The 14,969-nt window shown below is 39.1% G+C and overlaps 1 protein-coding gene across 2 annotated transcripts; it reads left to right on the top strand.

The window, feature by feature from the left end:
* Window positions 1–1,204: 1,204 nt before the first annotated feature.
* LOC122845936 (plastin-1-like) lies at window positions 1,205–14,706 on the top strand. Of its 2 annotated transcripts, none has more exons than XM_044142513.1 (17): window positions 1,205–1,262; window positions 2,441–2,603; window positions 2,869–2,960; window positions 4,806–4,966; window positions 5,038–5,167; window positions 7,861–7,993; window positions 8,965–9,046; window positions 10,389–10,554; window positions 10,977–11,119; window positions 11,206–11,301; window positions 11,378–11,570; window positions 11,714–11,792; window positions 12,971–13,085; window positions 13,172–13,305; window positions 13,409–13,532; window positions 13,903–14,036; window positions 14,122–14,706. In XM_044142513.1, exons 3-17 carry the CDS (start codon window positions 2,891–2,893, stop codon window positions 14,258–14,260), a joined length of 1,899 nt encoding a protein of 632 aa, XP_043998448.1. In that variant the 5' UTR covers window positions 1,205–1,262; window positions 2,441–2,603; window positions 2,869–2,890; the 3' UTR covers window positions 14,261–14,706. The 2 variants fall into 2 exon arrangements, with proteins under 2 accessions (XP_043998448.1, XP_043998449.1); XM_044142514.1 differs by having other exon boundaries at window positions 2,863–2,960.
* The last annotated feature ends 263 nt before the right edge of the window (window positions 14,707–14,969 follow it).

Genomic DNA, 14,969 nt, shown 5'->3' with positions numbered 1-14,969 from the left:
CACCTAGGGAGAATTTAGAGAGACCAATTAACCCAACAGTCATGTTTTTGGACTGTGGGAGGAAGCCGGAGAACCCGGAGAGAACCCACCATGCACAGGGAGAACATGCAAACTCCATGCAGAAAGACCCCAGGCCGGGAATCGAACCCAGGACCTTCTTGCTGCAAGGCAACAGCTCTACCAACAGCTCTCAAGAAGGTGTGGCAGAAAAGCTAAATTCCCTCCAAAAATATCAAGAAAAGGCTAAAATATTGCAGGAAGCATCCGGGTTGGATTTAAGGAAAGTTATTTTCAGCACTCATCCGACACTCAACCAGTGGGAATATTTATGTGTGGGGTTGCCTCTTTTCCAAGGAAAATTTAGCTTAAAATGCTGTTTTGAAAGGAATGTGAGATCAAAACTTCCTCCAAGAGTCTCATCAGTTCTGGGTAAATTTGGTGATAATCTATGCCTTTTAACCCATAGATAGGGAATATTATAGACATTAATATCACTAATTTTGAATAAACAGAACATATTTCTCAATAAAACCCACATAAGTTCATTGTTGAACTACAGAATGTGGTATGAATGAGACACATATAAGAACTCTAAAGCAGGAAAGGGTACAGAAACCTAAATTCTCTGTCAGTTTCTCAGCAGTATTTTGTATTTTCCTCCACATGTGCTGTCAGGGCCGGTGAATAATGCAGGAGGCTTATGGGAAGTCTTACCAGCTAAGAACTGATCTGGGTTCAGGACAATCCACCAGATGTTCACTTTGCACTTTAACAGACCAAAGGGGATCTTACCCGAGATCGCCGATGAGGATGGGACGGTAACCGGAGATCGCCTCGGAGTCGTGGAGCGAAGCGAGGCAGATCAGGTGTCAGAGGAAGAAGAGAGCTGAGGAAGAGGCAGTGTTCGCTCAGTGCGAAGGGTTAAAATACAGATATAATTTTAAACCAACTTATTTAATCTGCTGCTCTAAGATAAGATGGAAGGTTTTGTTCAGAGTGCAGTTGATTGTGGTTCTGTGTGTTGTTTTCAGCTGATTGGTTAAAACCCTAAAAACAGACAACAGGAGGAAACACTGGAACTGAAGGGAAAGAGTTAATCAACATCTTTAAAAAAAATAAAAAAAAAAAAAAAAAAACTTTTTAAAAGGAGGGGCAAGAAAGTAGGTGAAAGAAACAAAGCTACCCAAAAACTGCAAGCCGTTTTCTTCTCTGGACTGGTCTACTGTGGACTCGCTGCCCTTTCAGCCTGCCTGAGATTGGATGTAAGCTCCTTATTCTTGCTTCACCCTTTGTGCTCTAAATGTGATGCAACTCGGTGCATAATGTATGATGTCGGTGACCATATCTACAGAAAACCTGCAGGTGTTCGGATCCAAACTTTCAGGTCCAAGTTATAGAAATGGGGCCAACTCTCCTAAGATTTAGCAAATACGTGACCAAATCATGCTTTAGCAAAGTTGTGTGAAGTTTTGCGAAATTAATTTTTATGAAGAAAGCGCTCTTAATTATTTTTGACATAAAAAGACATTGATTGAATTTTTAAGTTTACGTTTCACTGTAATAATTTGTGCCTCACGTGGTCAGCAGGGCTCACAGCGTAGATCAGGTTTAGCTCGGTGTTTATGGCTAAACCTGCTGTGATCTGAACATAGATTGGAAGAGCATATGTAAGATTATCATTGGGTTAGCAAAATGTTCAAAAAGTCCTATAAATCCAGTGTGATTCAGGTTAATAAATATGAAATCTGTTATTTAATTTTTTTTCATCTGAAACATGTCACATTCATATATAGCTGAAGTTTACTTTATTTGAAAGTAAAATTCAAATAAAGTTTTTTCACCTTTATGAAAAGGTGAAAAAAACAGTTTCCTGTTACTTAAGATGATATATGTATGTAAAAAAAAAATCAATTAAAAATAACAACATTTTCGTTTGTATGAAACAAGAAAACCGTGACCAAACACTTTCAAACTGAGTCTGGTACTTCCACTGGAAAAACCAATATGTTACGAACATAAACCTTAATCATTTTATAGGACAGACCAACACAAAGTGGCACCAGCACCTAATTGTGAAGTGGAACTAAAAGCAACAATGGTTTTCAAAATCCATAAAAACCTATATTGTGGATCTTGTGAGCACCCTGCAATATTTTTGCTACTTTTGCATACAATTAGCTAAAGTAGATTTTATTTAGGGTATCAGTACATAAGACCTTGTTTTCTTGTCTTTTGCGATATTTCAGATTACTTCCTAGATATTTCTAAAAAGATTGTTTCATGCTGATAACGCAGCTACATACGCTTTTAGAAGCGAATGATAAAACATATTTGAACACTTTTTGCTCCCCTGTTGCCCGACTCGTAGATTAATTTCCTTTTATGGATAACAGCACGATGACATGGTTAAATGTTAACTGTCCAGCTACGCCCGTCTTAGGTCCAGGCGGACCAAAGGTCCACTGTGAGCCTTCTTCCAGTGACTCCACCTGGCAGTGGTAATCAGCTGTCCTGCTTCTCAGCTATCCACCGTTTTTTCTGTACCAGCGTGAAGCTGCAGGGCTCAGAAAGACACCACTCCTGCAGGGAGGCCTTAAAACGAGGTACAAGTCACTTCCTCGTCTTCATTTTCACTTTAGTTTCTTTAAGAAAGTCTGCAAAGGGTAACCTTTAGTTAATTGTAAATGCTGACGTTTCAGAAAAGGTGCAAAACCTCTGAGGCGTGTCTAAAAAGTTAGTGAATGCTTCGTGATTATTTGTTCCATTTAAAACTTTCAGTAAATTTGCGTGCTGCCTTCGTCAGGATTTATCGCCTTTATGAAAAAAACAAAACATTTTCGTTTGTGTGTGTGTGTGTGTGAGTTTTAGGTTGAAGAAAACAGGAGCCACCATGGAAAACCGCTACACACAGATTTCCAAAGAGGATCTGGAAGACCTTAAAGAGGCCTTTGATAAAATTGGTCAGTTTCATTCTTTTTTTCTTCTTTTTTTTTCATCACACTTGCATGCACAATCTCAACTTGCAGGTTTATTGCTGGGATTACAGACCGTAGTTAGACTTTTACTGCCTGCTATAAAGCACAGAACAGTACAAGTCTTATAAAAAATTTTACTGTCAGAATTGTTGCCTGTGGGGAATTTGTGAATAATGTTTCAATTTCCTATAGTGACATTTTGTAGGTTTTATCACCTAGAGATCATAATCTTTCATTTTAAAATGTTAGCATAGAAAATCGACTATAATGATAGTGGATATCGCACTGTAAATATAAATCAGTTGGAGTTAGCAGATTAGGGGTGTTAGCATGGCTTACTGCCCAGGGTGACAAGGCCTGAGGGGCAAGATGGACACTTTTAGAAAAAAGTTGTGCAAGTTTTTTATTATTTATTTGCACATCCGCTCAGAGGGAAGTGTGTGTGTGTGTGTGTGTGTGTGTGTGTGTGTGTGTGTGTGTGTGTGTGTGCGTGTGGGTGTGTGTGTGTGTGTGTGTGTGTGTGTAATCACTGTGTAATCTCTGTAGGAAATATTCACAGCTGATGATGCTGAAGTTGGCGTGTGATTTGAAGTTCTGGTTCCACTAAAGGATTGTTTCACTGTTTTTAAGGAACCTGGACTGCATTTCATCACCGCAAAACCTGAAACAAAATGACCTAATCTGACCTGGAGTCTTTAAGAAAAAGAGCAGGAGTTTTTCTTTTTATTTAATAATAAAAGCTTTGTGTGCACGACGGTTGGATGAAGGGGGTTGGGCAGGTGGATACTGAAGCTGTTTGAATCGCGTTATAAATGCACAAGAAGTCGATGCTGTAAAACCTTAAACATATTGTTGGGATGTGGTAAAAGTGTGGAGGCATGAAGAAGTTCAGTTTATGGTTTGGGGATCTTGGCGTGCTGGACTGAAGGAATTTGACTAAAATGGACCGTTAATGAGGGATTACCACATGAAGCTGATGCTTTCTTAAATCTGGCAGTGGTTTGTGTGCTGCTAAATGTACACACTGCATCTTGTTTTTGATTTTGACCATTGACTTTGACTGTCTTTTACTGAAAACATTGTCAAAATCAAAAAGCATTTAACAAATTAAAACATCAGAGAGAGGGCATTCGCTGTAAAATAAAAGTGAAACCTACAGAGTTGCATGTGATTTTCACCGATTCTGTTTTCCTTTCTTCTGTTGACAAAATGAAACATGAGTAGACACACTATTCATATACACACTCTCAGATACAACATGATTTAATAATTTCAACAAATTAGTTTACCTTTGTATTTTTTTAGACAAGTGTTTATTGCTTTGAGTTTGTTCTTCTGGACTTCTTATCCATCGTTGCATATTATTTGTTTTAAAAATATTTCTGAATTTGATGCAGTTGATCATATGTGATTAAATGAAACCAGGGTTTGGTTGGAGGATAAGCATTCAGTCATGTTAGAAGACATGGATTACATGGATAATCCACTCTTTGCTGTGTCATCACAAATGATTTTGTGGTTTTATGTGCCTCTTGCAGTGTGTTAGCACTCTAACGTGTGCTGTGGTGCACAAAATGCAAGAAATGCTGGGAATTTAATTAGATTTGTAGGTACCTTAATTGGGTCATATCAAGTAAGTATAGCATTTTTTTTTTACTTCCTGGTGAATACATAATCAACTTAGTGAATACCACCAAACATTCTTTATAATTGTGTCGTTTCTGTTTGGAAATTGCTGTGGAGTCAGTAGGAAATTATAAATCAAGACCAGTAAGCTGTTGTGATGTTTGTTTATACAAGGTTTTTTTTTCCTTCTGTTTCTTTGTCCAGATATTGACCATAGTGGCTACGTGAGCGACTTCGAGCTCCAGGAGCTGTTCAGAGAAGCCAGCCTCCACCTGCCTGGCTACAAAGTGCGGGAAATCGTCGAGACCTTCATCGCCGGAGACACGAACAAAGACGAAAAAATCAGCTTCAACGAATTTGTTTCTGTAAGTCTCGAACTGACAAAGATCCGACTCGCTCTTCCCCATGTGGGCCGACACAGTCTGTTTGCGATCAGATTTACCAAGAGCTGAAGAGTAAGGAGTACAGCGAGACGTTCAAAAAGCTCCTGACCAGGAAAGTCGGGATCAACTCCTTTGGAGGCACGTCGGGAGTTTCCTGTGAGGGAACGCAGCACTCCTATTCAGGTGAGGCAAACGTCACGCTCGTGCATGCTGCCTGAACCTTTTTATGATGTGATACCAGGGTAGTTAATTAATTGAGACGTTGTTGAAAGTGTGGGTGTGTGTGAGACAGAGAGAGAGAGAGAGAGAGAGAGAGAGGGTGTGCATAAATAAATGGAGGTCAAAGGATCCATGATTTGGACAATTTTTACCAAATGATTTGGTGGGCATTTTTGTTTTATACCTTTATACTGATGACCCAAGTCCATCCTGCTGCCATCATTTACATTCTGAAGTCAACTAATTAGTAGATAGAATTTATTTATGTGTAATTTTATCGTTATACATAAACAATTGGCCCGTGAAAGCCTTCTGCATTGGAGACATGGAGAACATGTAGAATAACGTCTGATGAGAACAAATTTCATTTTTCTGGCCTACACATGCAAAAGCCCTTTTTGTGATGGAAAACTAACACAGCACACCACCCTGAAAACATAATCGGTGTAACCTTTTCTTCTCTTCACCAAGGAAAGAAAAGTTTACGGGACGATGGATGGAGCTAAAATAAAGGGTAATGCAAGGAGAAAAATTTCATCCATCCATCCATCCATTTTCTTTACACCCTTCTTCCCTAATGGGGTCGGGAGGGTTGCTGGTTTCTATCTCCAGCTGCGTCCCGGGCGAGAGGCGGGGTTCACCCTGGACAGGTCGCCAGTCTGTCGCAGGCAGTGTTGGCATAGTTACTTTGAAAAAGTAACTTTAATCAGAGTACTGATTACTCCTTGAAAAAGTAACTTAGTTATATTACTGACTACTTGATTTGGAAAGTAACTAAGTTACACTAAAAGTAACTTTTTAGTTACTTTCAGCAGTTGTTAACAACAACGCTCTGCCTCCTGTGAAAATCACATTGATCTTTGTCAATACTTAATTGTCAGCTATTTTATAATGGTAACATCAACAATGTGTCTCCACTGATAAGGCTGAACTGAAGAGGAGATTGTAGAAAAAACAGTACAAAAAATAAAAAACCTGAGTAATTTGTGTGGTCCACTGTTGTCTGGAAAACTCTAAGAAGGATTGTAAAGCCCCCCCCCCCCTTCAGGTTCTGCGTTACGGCCCTGCGTTTGGTGTCACAGCGCACAGAGCTCCTCCTGCAGCTCCACAGCTCAGATGGCTGCACAGATTTGTGACACGTATCTTAATATTAATAATTATAGTGGCGTTAAATTGCCATTATAATCATTGCCAACTACGGACACGTTTATTCGTGGCTGTTTTCACGTTTATTGCGCTGTTCATATTAGTCTCGATGTTTGCAGTTTTCTGGAGCGCAACGCGAAGCTCGACGTCATTCAGAGGTAACACATTAACTTGGCTTTAACAAAGACACAGCGGGACGGATCATCCGCAAAATGATGGACAGGGAGAGACTGACTAAAACTACCTTAATGACCGACAAATTCTGGGATTTGTTATGAGTCTCTGCTTATTTCCAAACCCAAATGAGCAACTTTACGTTCAAAAACGAGCCCAAAAAGGCGCAACCCGCCACTCATTAAATCTGCAAGCGACTTTAAAAAAATGAAGCCCAAAGCCGTTTATAATAATCGGACTTGGCGACAGAAACTCAAAATAATTCCAGTTTTTCCACCAACAAAATGCGCATCTCCCTCCATTGTTTACATTTCTGTCGCATAGAGACGTCGGTCACTCGACAAGACGAGTAGAGGAAATACGATTAAATAACAAAAGAAGATAGTAACGCACCGTGATTTTGATAAGTAACTGTAATCTGACTACTGGATTTGAAATAGCAACGCGTTATATTACTCGTTACTGAAAAAGTGGTGAGTCCGACGGCCATTAACGCGTTACTGACATCACTGGTCGCAGGGCAACACAAAGACATACAAGACAAACAACACATTCACACACACACACTCACACCTAGGGAGAATTTAGAGAAACCAATTAACCTGACAGTCATGTTTTTGGACTGTGGGAGGAAGCCGGAGAACCCGGAGAGAACCCACCATGCACAGGGAGAACATGCAAACTCCATGCAGAAAGATCCCAGGCCGGGAATCGAACCCAGGACCTTCTTGCTGCAAGGCAACAGCTCTACCAACTGCGCCACTGTGCAGCCCCAGAAAAATTTCACAAGCTGTAAAATATTAAGATTAAAGAAAGAAAAGTAAAAACTTTATGCTCATAATGTCTCACAACTCAATTTGATTATGCGGGAGCTGTTTTACAAAAAGCAATGGGTTTTGTCTGCAATTGTGCAAAGCTGGGGTGGGGGGATATATAGCCACCAAAAAACCTGGAGTTTTATTATAGCAAAAGGTGGTTCTAATCCTAGATTTTCTTTCGGCAAAGTATCTGACTACAGAGTTTCAAAACCCCTGAAAGTCCATTAATTGCAGATGTCAGACATGTAAGGCCATCAAAGGTAGATCTATTGTTGTTGAAATGTATAATTGGTTAACCAATACAACATGATTGTAATGGAAAACATGGAGCCACTGCATGTCATAGTGGAATGCTTTGTATGAATTTAATGTTTTTGATTGCGTTTTTGTTTTTACTGTCTTTTCTACTTTGGCCATTTGTGATGTGTTCAGGTTGAGGTCTAAGTCTAAAAAAAAAAGTTTCTCTTGTGACAATTACAATTTTCAGGCAATTTATCCTAACATTCATGCTTGTTTCAGAGGAGGAGAAAGTAGCTTTTGCTAGATGGATCAACAAAGCTTTGGGCAAAGATCCCGACTGCAACCACCTGCTGCCCATAAACCCAAACGACGAGAGCCTTTTCGCCTCCGTCCGTGACGGCATCGTGTTGTGGTACAGCGCACGCATACGTCTGCACTACATGACACTGCAAAACGCCTGAGAATTTGGGAACTTTTTCCACCAAAGTTTCCCACAAAGTTGTGCACTCGTCCGAAAATGGTGTCACATAGTTCACAATTCAGACACAGATCAAAATGCAAAAATATCTTTCTTATAAAGAACCAAAAGTTTAATTGAAATTTTTGTGAATTGAGTTAGAAAATTCTCATGAGAACGGTCTGAGTAAACATTTGTTTTTATCATTTTTGGTCAAATCCATTTAAGTGTCTAATCAGGCATGCTATAGCAGATTATAGCTACAACCTAGATGTTGCTTATATCTGGGTTGTACTCAGTCTATTGCTACAACTTAGCTATAGACTGAGTAATAGACTGTGACTCACCTCAGTCTATTACTCTGTGAAATGTTATACAGTATTTGTGTCGAAGTAGAACTAAACTTTTTAAATAAAGTGGTATTTTAAAAAAGGGAAGATTTTAGCTAAATTTTCCCAAGTACACAAGAGTACAATAGATGGAAGTGAAATTAAAACCCACTACAAAAATATGCTAAGGTTTGATAAATTAATTTACAGTACTTTTTAATAATCCAGCAGTTATTTAAGAACACCGATTGTCTATTATGCTATCCTGATGGCGTGTTGTGGTTTTATGCGTGTGTATTTTGTGATTACACAATTTTAGTAGACCTGAGATGGAACCATTGCCAGTTTGCAACAAACACTCGGAACATAGCGACAGCGTTTTATGTTGCTGCAAAGGTTGGAAGAGGATTGCAGTGATAACACGTTATATTGCTTTACAGCGCCTCCTCGTTCATTTCGATTCAGCATGATTGTCTCACTACGTGATGGACTTTTGCACCGGCAGAGGCTCTTTAAAAACGGACAATTACACGGCTGCTGCAGTGTGCTTAGTGACTCGCCTTCGCCCACCTCTCCCACTGCTTTTTCCTCTTCCAGTAAGCTCATCAACCTGTCCCAGCCTGACACGATTGATGAGAGAGTCATCAACACGAAGAAACTCACCACCTTCACAAGGAGAGTGAGTAGATTTTTGCAGAATTTGTAAATTACACAAACATCCCATGTTGAATAATCACTATGAGCGCTGAAGTAATTAGGCGCCACACATAAACTACGTTGTGATTAACTTTTCTCACAAGAGTTTGCAGATAAGATTCGTTATCTGCAAATGTGCAAACTCATGACTTCTGCTTATGTTCTTACTGAATACATTATATCTAATAGGGGCTGGTATCTTTTTCACATTTGGATACAGTGGCATAAATGAAAGACGTGCGAAGTTGGTAAATATATGATTGATGTCTTTTTTGCTGGAAGCCAAATGCTGGTCCAAAGCTGAAACTGTGACAAACTGTCTAAAACATGCCAAAAGCATCTGCATCAATCCTCACTTTGCTCTGGTTTTCCAGACCAGAAAACCAGAAAGATTTTCTTTTTTTTTTTTATGTAAACTACCAGTGATACTTCTTTAATCAAATACGTTAAGACTTCTGTTAGTCTGTAGGTAAATCCAGTTTCCCTGTAAGTTAGTTGAAAGATCTCGCCTGTTCAACTCCAATCCGACCAAAAACTGACCAAAATGTTGAAGCAGTTTGAGGAAAATGACTCAGGTGACCTTAATGACCCCATTATTGACCCCAACAGCCCTCTTAGTGGGGTCATATTTTGTGGTGGCCCATTTATGCTCAATATTAAACACTGTCTTTGGTCCATTTCCGGGGATCTTAATGATGTGTACCCAAACTGGATAATACTACCAATAATCATGGGACAGTTTGTCCCAGTATAGATATAAGCAAAATTAATATGACAATGTATTCAATGGCTGGAATGAGAGGTGAAAAAACTTAGAAGAAGAGAATTTGCCTTTGATTTGAGCACTTGGAAAAGATTCACTGTTCTATTAAACCACCTGAATTTGCAGCTTGAGGTACAACGTTTGAACTATAGTTAGATCTATCATGCTAAAGATCTGTTTTTCGTTTTTTCACTTCTCTTCACCTCCTTCTTTCTGTACTTTCAAACATCATCTTTGGTACATGATCATAGCGGGAAATCCAGCTCAACAAAATCTGATCATAGCTGGAAAAAAATAAATTTTTCTCAAATCCGAATGCGAAACTTTATCAAGTCACAGGCCAAGCGTATTTTTAACCTTTACAGCTTACAATACAAATCTTGCCTGCTTAGAAGAAGAAGAATTTGCCTTTGATTTGAGCAAGGAAAGATGGGTTTTAGGTTGCGATTATTGACTTTGCCAGATAGAAATATATATATTCTTTATACATGTATATATATACATTTAAAAAAGCAACTTATTATTTGTTTTTTTAAACAAAGGTGTTTACATGCTTTCATAGGAAAACATTGTCTTGGCCCTGAACTCGGCCTCAGCCATCGGCTGCACAGTGGTGAGCATCGACGCCCATGACCTGATGGCTGGGAAACCCCACCTGGTCCTGGGGCTGCTCTGGCAGATTATCAAGGTCGGCCTCTTCGCTGATATAGAAATCACCAGGAACGAAGGTCAGGACTCACTCGCTCGTTAATTAAGTAATATCAGTGTTTGAAATTGCAGAGCACTTATTGTCGATGTTCATTTTAAAAATTTATTTATTTTTAGAGCGTTTACAAGAGGTTGGGTCAAAGGTTACTGTTGCGCCAACCGATGCAGTAGAAAAATAATTAAATGCTCGCTTGACAATTATTGTCCAGTGATAACCAAAGTCATGATGCAACGTTTTTATTTTCATTTTTCCAAAGGCTTTGAGTAATTTTATTGCTTTATTACTTGAAGAGACACTCTCCTCTTTTCCCCTCCGTTGCCCGACGGAGCAACTCATTCAGGGGTTTAAGTTATTTTAATCAACAAATGGGTTTCTCATCAGGAAATGTTGGACACGTCTTTCCATTTCTTCTGGAAAAATGTCCTTCCTGTCTGTCTTTAGGCTTGATTTCCCTCCTGATGGAAGGAGAAGAGCTGGACCACCTCATGTCTCTGTCTCCTGAGGAGCTGCTTCTACGATGGGTCAACTATCACCTAATCAACGCAGGAACAGAAACAATCAACAACTTCAGTGCTGATATCAAGGTGCTTAGTGGAACATTTACAGCTGCGTTCCTTTAAATACCCGCAGAGGGTCATGTAAAGGAATGTTTTGTTCTTTGACTTTAAAGGACTCTAGGGCTTACTTCCACCTGCTGGACCAGATTTCCCCTCAAGACGAAGACGAATTCCACATGGGGATCAAAATCAACATGGCCGGCCTTAGTGTGAGTTGGCTTGCTTCAGTGAAATCAGTTTAAGTCCTAACAGTGAGCGACAATGTTGTTGTATGCGAATATAAAGGAGTGGGATTTGGAGCGAAGGGCCGAGCTGATGCTGCAGGAGGCGGCCAAGTTGGACTGCCGGCAGTTTGTTTCTCCTCGCGACGTCACGTCTGGAAACAGCAAACTCAACATGGCTTTTGTGGCCAACTTGTTTAACATGCATCCGGGCCTGCACAAGGCTAAGTTTAACCTGGATGGGGAGCACATAGAGGGTAAGTGATGTTTACCATACAACAGAGAACTAGAAACTAGAAAGTCAGTGACGCCAAAGACACGTTTGAAAGTGTTTCTGCGTATGGAAAGTGAGGCATGTGGCCATTGTGGAGAATGATAACCTGTATTTATATCTTGCCAGCGGAAACCAGAGAGGAGAAAACGTTTCGCAACTGGATGAACTCTCTGGGTGTTTCTCCACGTGTAAACCATCTTTATCGGTAGGTTCAGTTGTACATGAAGGTAATTATTCTTATCTGAGGAGGAGATAGCTAACATGTGAATGTGCAACTTAACAGGGAAGCAATAGAAACATAGAGACAAAAAAAATGTAGAACATATATGGAGTTTGATGTGCATCATAACTGTGAAGTACATTTCTTTGGCTCATGGTTTTCCTTTTTGGTAACACTTTGTTTGGCGGAGTGTGCATGAGACTGACATGACACTGTCATAAACATGACATAACACCTGTCAGGAACATGAAAGAGTTTTCATGAATGTCTATAATTGTTGTCATGAAGTGTAATTCGGTAAATGACACTTTTAATGCAAAATTGCATTAAAACTTGCATTAAAAGTCTGTTAAAATTGTCAACTTTGCATTAAAAGTGTCATTATTTAACGAATGACACTTCCTGACAACAGTCGTAAACATTCATAACAGGTGTTATGTCATGTTTTTGACAGTGTTGTGTCAGTCTTATGCACACCCTTCAAATAAAGTGTTACCCGGTTTTTTTGTTGTTTTTTTTTGCTTCAATTACAGTTACAAGTCTTTGTGCATATAGTTTGGAGACTTAGTCTGACTTGATCAGATTAAATGTAGAGCAGTTTTGCTTTTGGCATGTTTTCGGTCAGAGTCAGGTTTGTACTTAAAATTGGTGGGTTTTTTAAGTTACCTGAATATTTAAAATTAAATATCAGATCTTCATCATTTTCGGCTAAAATTAAGAGAAGCCTTGTTGGAAGTTCTTCAGAATAACATGTTGCTCCGATGCTGCAGGCTGCAGATGTTTGATTCTGCATCTTTCCACAATGACTCTGAATAACGTTGGCTTAAAACAATGTAGTACCAACATTTTATATACGTATATCTAATAAGAACGGCAAGCTTTAGTAGGTTTTAATTATTTTTTTCATGCAATAATTGCCTTAAATTTTTCCATGAAAATTATTTAGGGTATTTTGGTAGATTTTTTAGATATATTTTGCTTGTCATTAAGTTGGAGTGGGGTTTTTTTGTACATCATTTTCCACAAACACCTATATCCAATGCGGTGTACATTGAAGAAAATGTACACCGCACAGTGTGGCGTGTGTTAACTTTCACCTGTAAGTCATATTCAAATGCTTTTGGTGTTAATATCCGTTATATTTATCCTCATTTTTTTTGCAGGGATCTTTGTGATGGCTTGGTGATCCTGCAACTTCTAGAAAAAGTCAAAGTGGTAGTGAACTGGAAGAAAGTCAACAATCCTCCTTATCCTCAACTGGGGGGAAACATGAAGAAGGTGCCAGAATCAAACACAGCAGAAATACTTTAATCGTGAGCACAAGTAAATTTGTGTGGGTTTCAGTTTTCCATGATGTGTTCTAGCTGGAGAACTGCAACTACGCTGTAAAGTTGAGCAAGGATGAAGCTAAGTTCTCTCTGGTCGGAATCGGAGGAGAAAACCTAAACGAGGGGAGTCGCACACACACCCTGGCTGTCGTCTGGCAGCTGATGAGAAGGTGGACGCTCCAGAAAGTGCTGCTTTCTTAAGCTGATGTGTGGGTGGTCCATGTAGCTGCTCTCTTAACATCTCGGTTATCTTTCCTGTTTGTTCTTCCTCAGGTACACCGTTATGGTTCTTTCTGATTTGGGCAGCGGAGAGAAAGTTGCGGATCAGTTTATCCTGAACTGGGTCAACTCCACCCTGAAGGAGAAGCGAAAGGACACACAGATCAGCAGCTTTAAGGTTAGTAGGACAAGATTGCGAGTTCAAGAACAGGGCTAGGGTTAGCATAACTTTCAAAAGTGTACAAATGTTAAGAGGCTTCCGAAGAAGACTGAAAGCTGAAATGTAATGAAAATATGCCATGAGAAAGTTGTTGTTTTTTTAAAGTTTTGCACATTTAATTAACTATGTTATTCTTACTTTTCATATTTCTGTGCTTCCAACAGATTTGTTTTTTAACTGTGTCGCACTAAATGTCAAAGTATTTTTTATTCTCTTGCTTAATTTACTTTAAATAAAGCTGGCATTTTAACTGGGTGGTGTCCACTTTCAGTGACCATCGTAATTTCAAGTTGCACCAAAATGTAATCCTGTTTTACGTTCTGCGCAGGACAAGCTGATCAGCACCAGTCTGCCAGTGATTGACCTGATTGACGCCATCGCCCCTTCAATGGTCAAGTGGGATATGGTAAAGAGAGGAGAAAAGGGAGTCCTGAAGAACGATGAGAAACTCAACAATGCCAAGTAAAGAGCAATACTTCCCATCCCTTCGTTTTTATTCCCCAGTCCTTTCATTTCCCGACTGACTTCTCTCCCGTTTGTCTCTCAGGTATGCAATCTCATTGGCCCGTAAGATCGGCGCCCGCGTCTACGCCCTGCCTGATGACTTGGTGGAGGTAAAACCTAAAATGGTGATGACCGTGTTTGCCTGTCTCATGGGGCACGACATGAAAAGAAGCAAACACTAATTAGAAAACCAGGATTTAAAAACATACAAACAAGCATCCAATTGCATTTTTTTCTGCATTTTTATCATTGTTATTGTTTTTTTCTTTGATCTTTACTTTTGCTGCAATCACCAGCCAGAACAAATCTATTGGTTATTCTTTATTTTGCTTTCTAACAGCCCTAAACAATATTTTGATTATTCTCTTCTTTGTAAGAGAAGAGATTAACAAAGCTGTTGTATTTGTTTATGTATGATTTATAACTTTTTTTAGCACTTTTTCTGCTTAATACTAACTAAACCATTCCTTTCATAAAGTATTCACTACCTCTGCAATTTAAGGTGAACCAGAGGGGTAAACAAAATAGCACAGAAACACCTTCTTGTAAAGCCTGTGAATGTCATGCGTTGAATGTTGCTGTTGAATTACTGAAGATGACATCTATTAAATATAAAAGTTGAAAATTTGTGTGTTTGCTGTCTTTGTACATTTTCTTTTCCAACGGTTTGAATAGATCAAACATGATAAATCCGATTGTTTTTAAAAAATGTATAACGTTAGTAAGGCTACTGGTAAAAATCCATAAAGCATACACACTATCTCTATAAAATTTCAGGTTTAAAAAGTATTGCAGAAAGAAAAGGGAAAAAGCTCCAAATCCATTTAACTTTAGTTTCAGTACAAATAAATGCATTGCAAAAAGAAAATATTTATTGCACTCACTGGATGA

Source organism: Gambusia affinis, linkage group LG16 (genome assembly GCF_019740435.1).
Source record: "Gambusia affinis linkage group LG16, SWU_Gaff_1.0, whole genome shotgun sequence".
NCBI classification, from domain to species: Eukaryota; Metazoa; Chordata; class Actinopteri; order Cyprinodontiformes; family Poeciliidae; genus Gambusia; species Gambusia affinis.
This window is presented reverse-complemented; position numbering and strand designations above follow the sequence as displayed.

Excerpts from the sequence above, each read along its gene's own strand:
- LOC122845936 (XM_044142513.1), top strand. The coding sequence starts at position 2,891 with ATGGAAAACCGCTACACACAGATTTCCAAAGAGGATCTGGAAGACCTT. Across the intron at positions 13,086-13,171 it reads TGGGGGGAAACATGAAGAAG|CTGGAGAACTGCAACTACGC; the intron begins GTGCCAGAATCA and ends GATGTGTTCTAG. Across the intron at positions 14,037-14,121 it reads GAGAAACTCAACAATGCCAA|GTATGCAATCTCATTGGCCC; the intron begins GTAAAGAGCAAT and ends TTTGTCTCTCAG.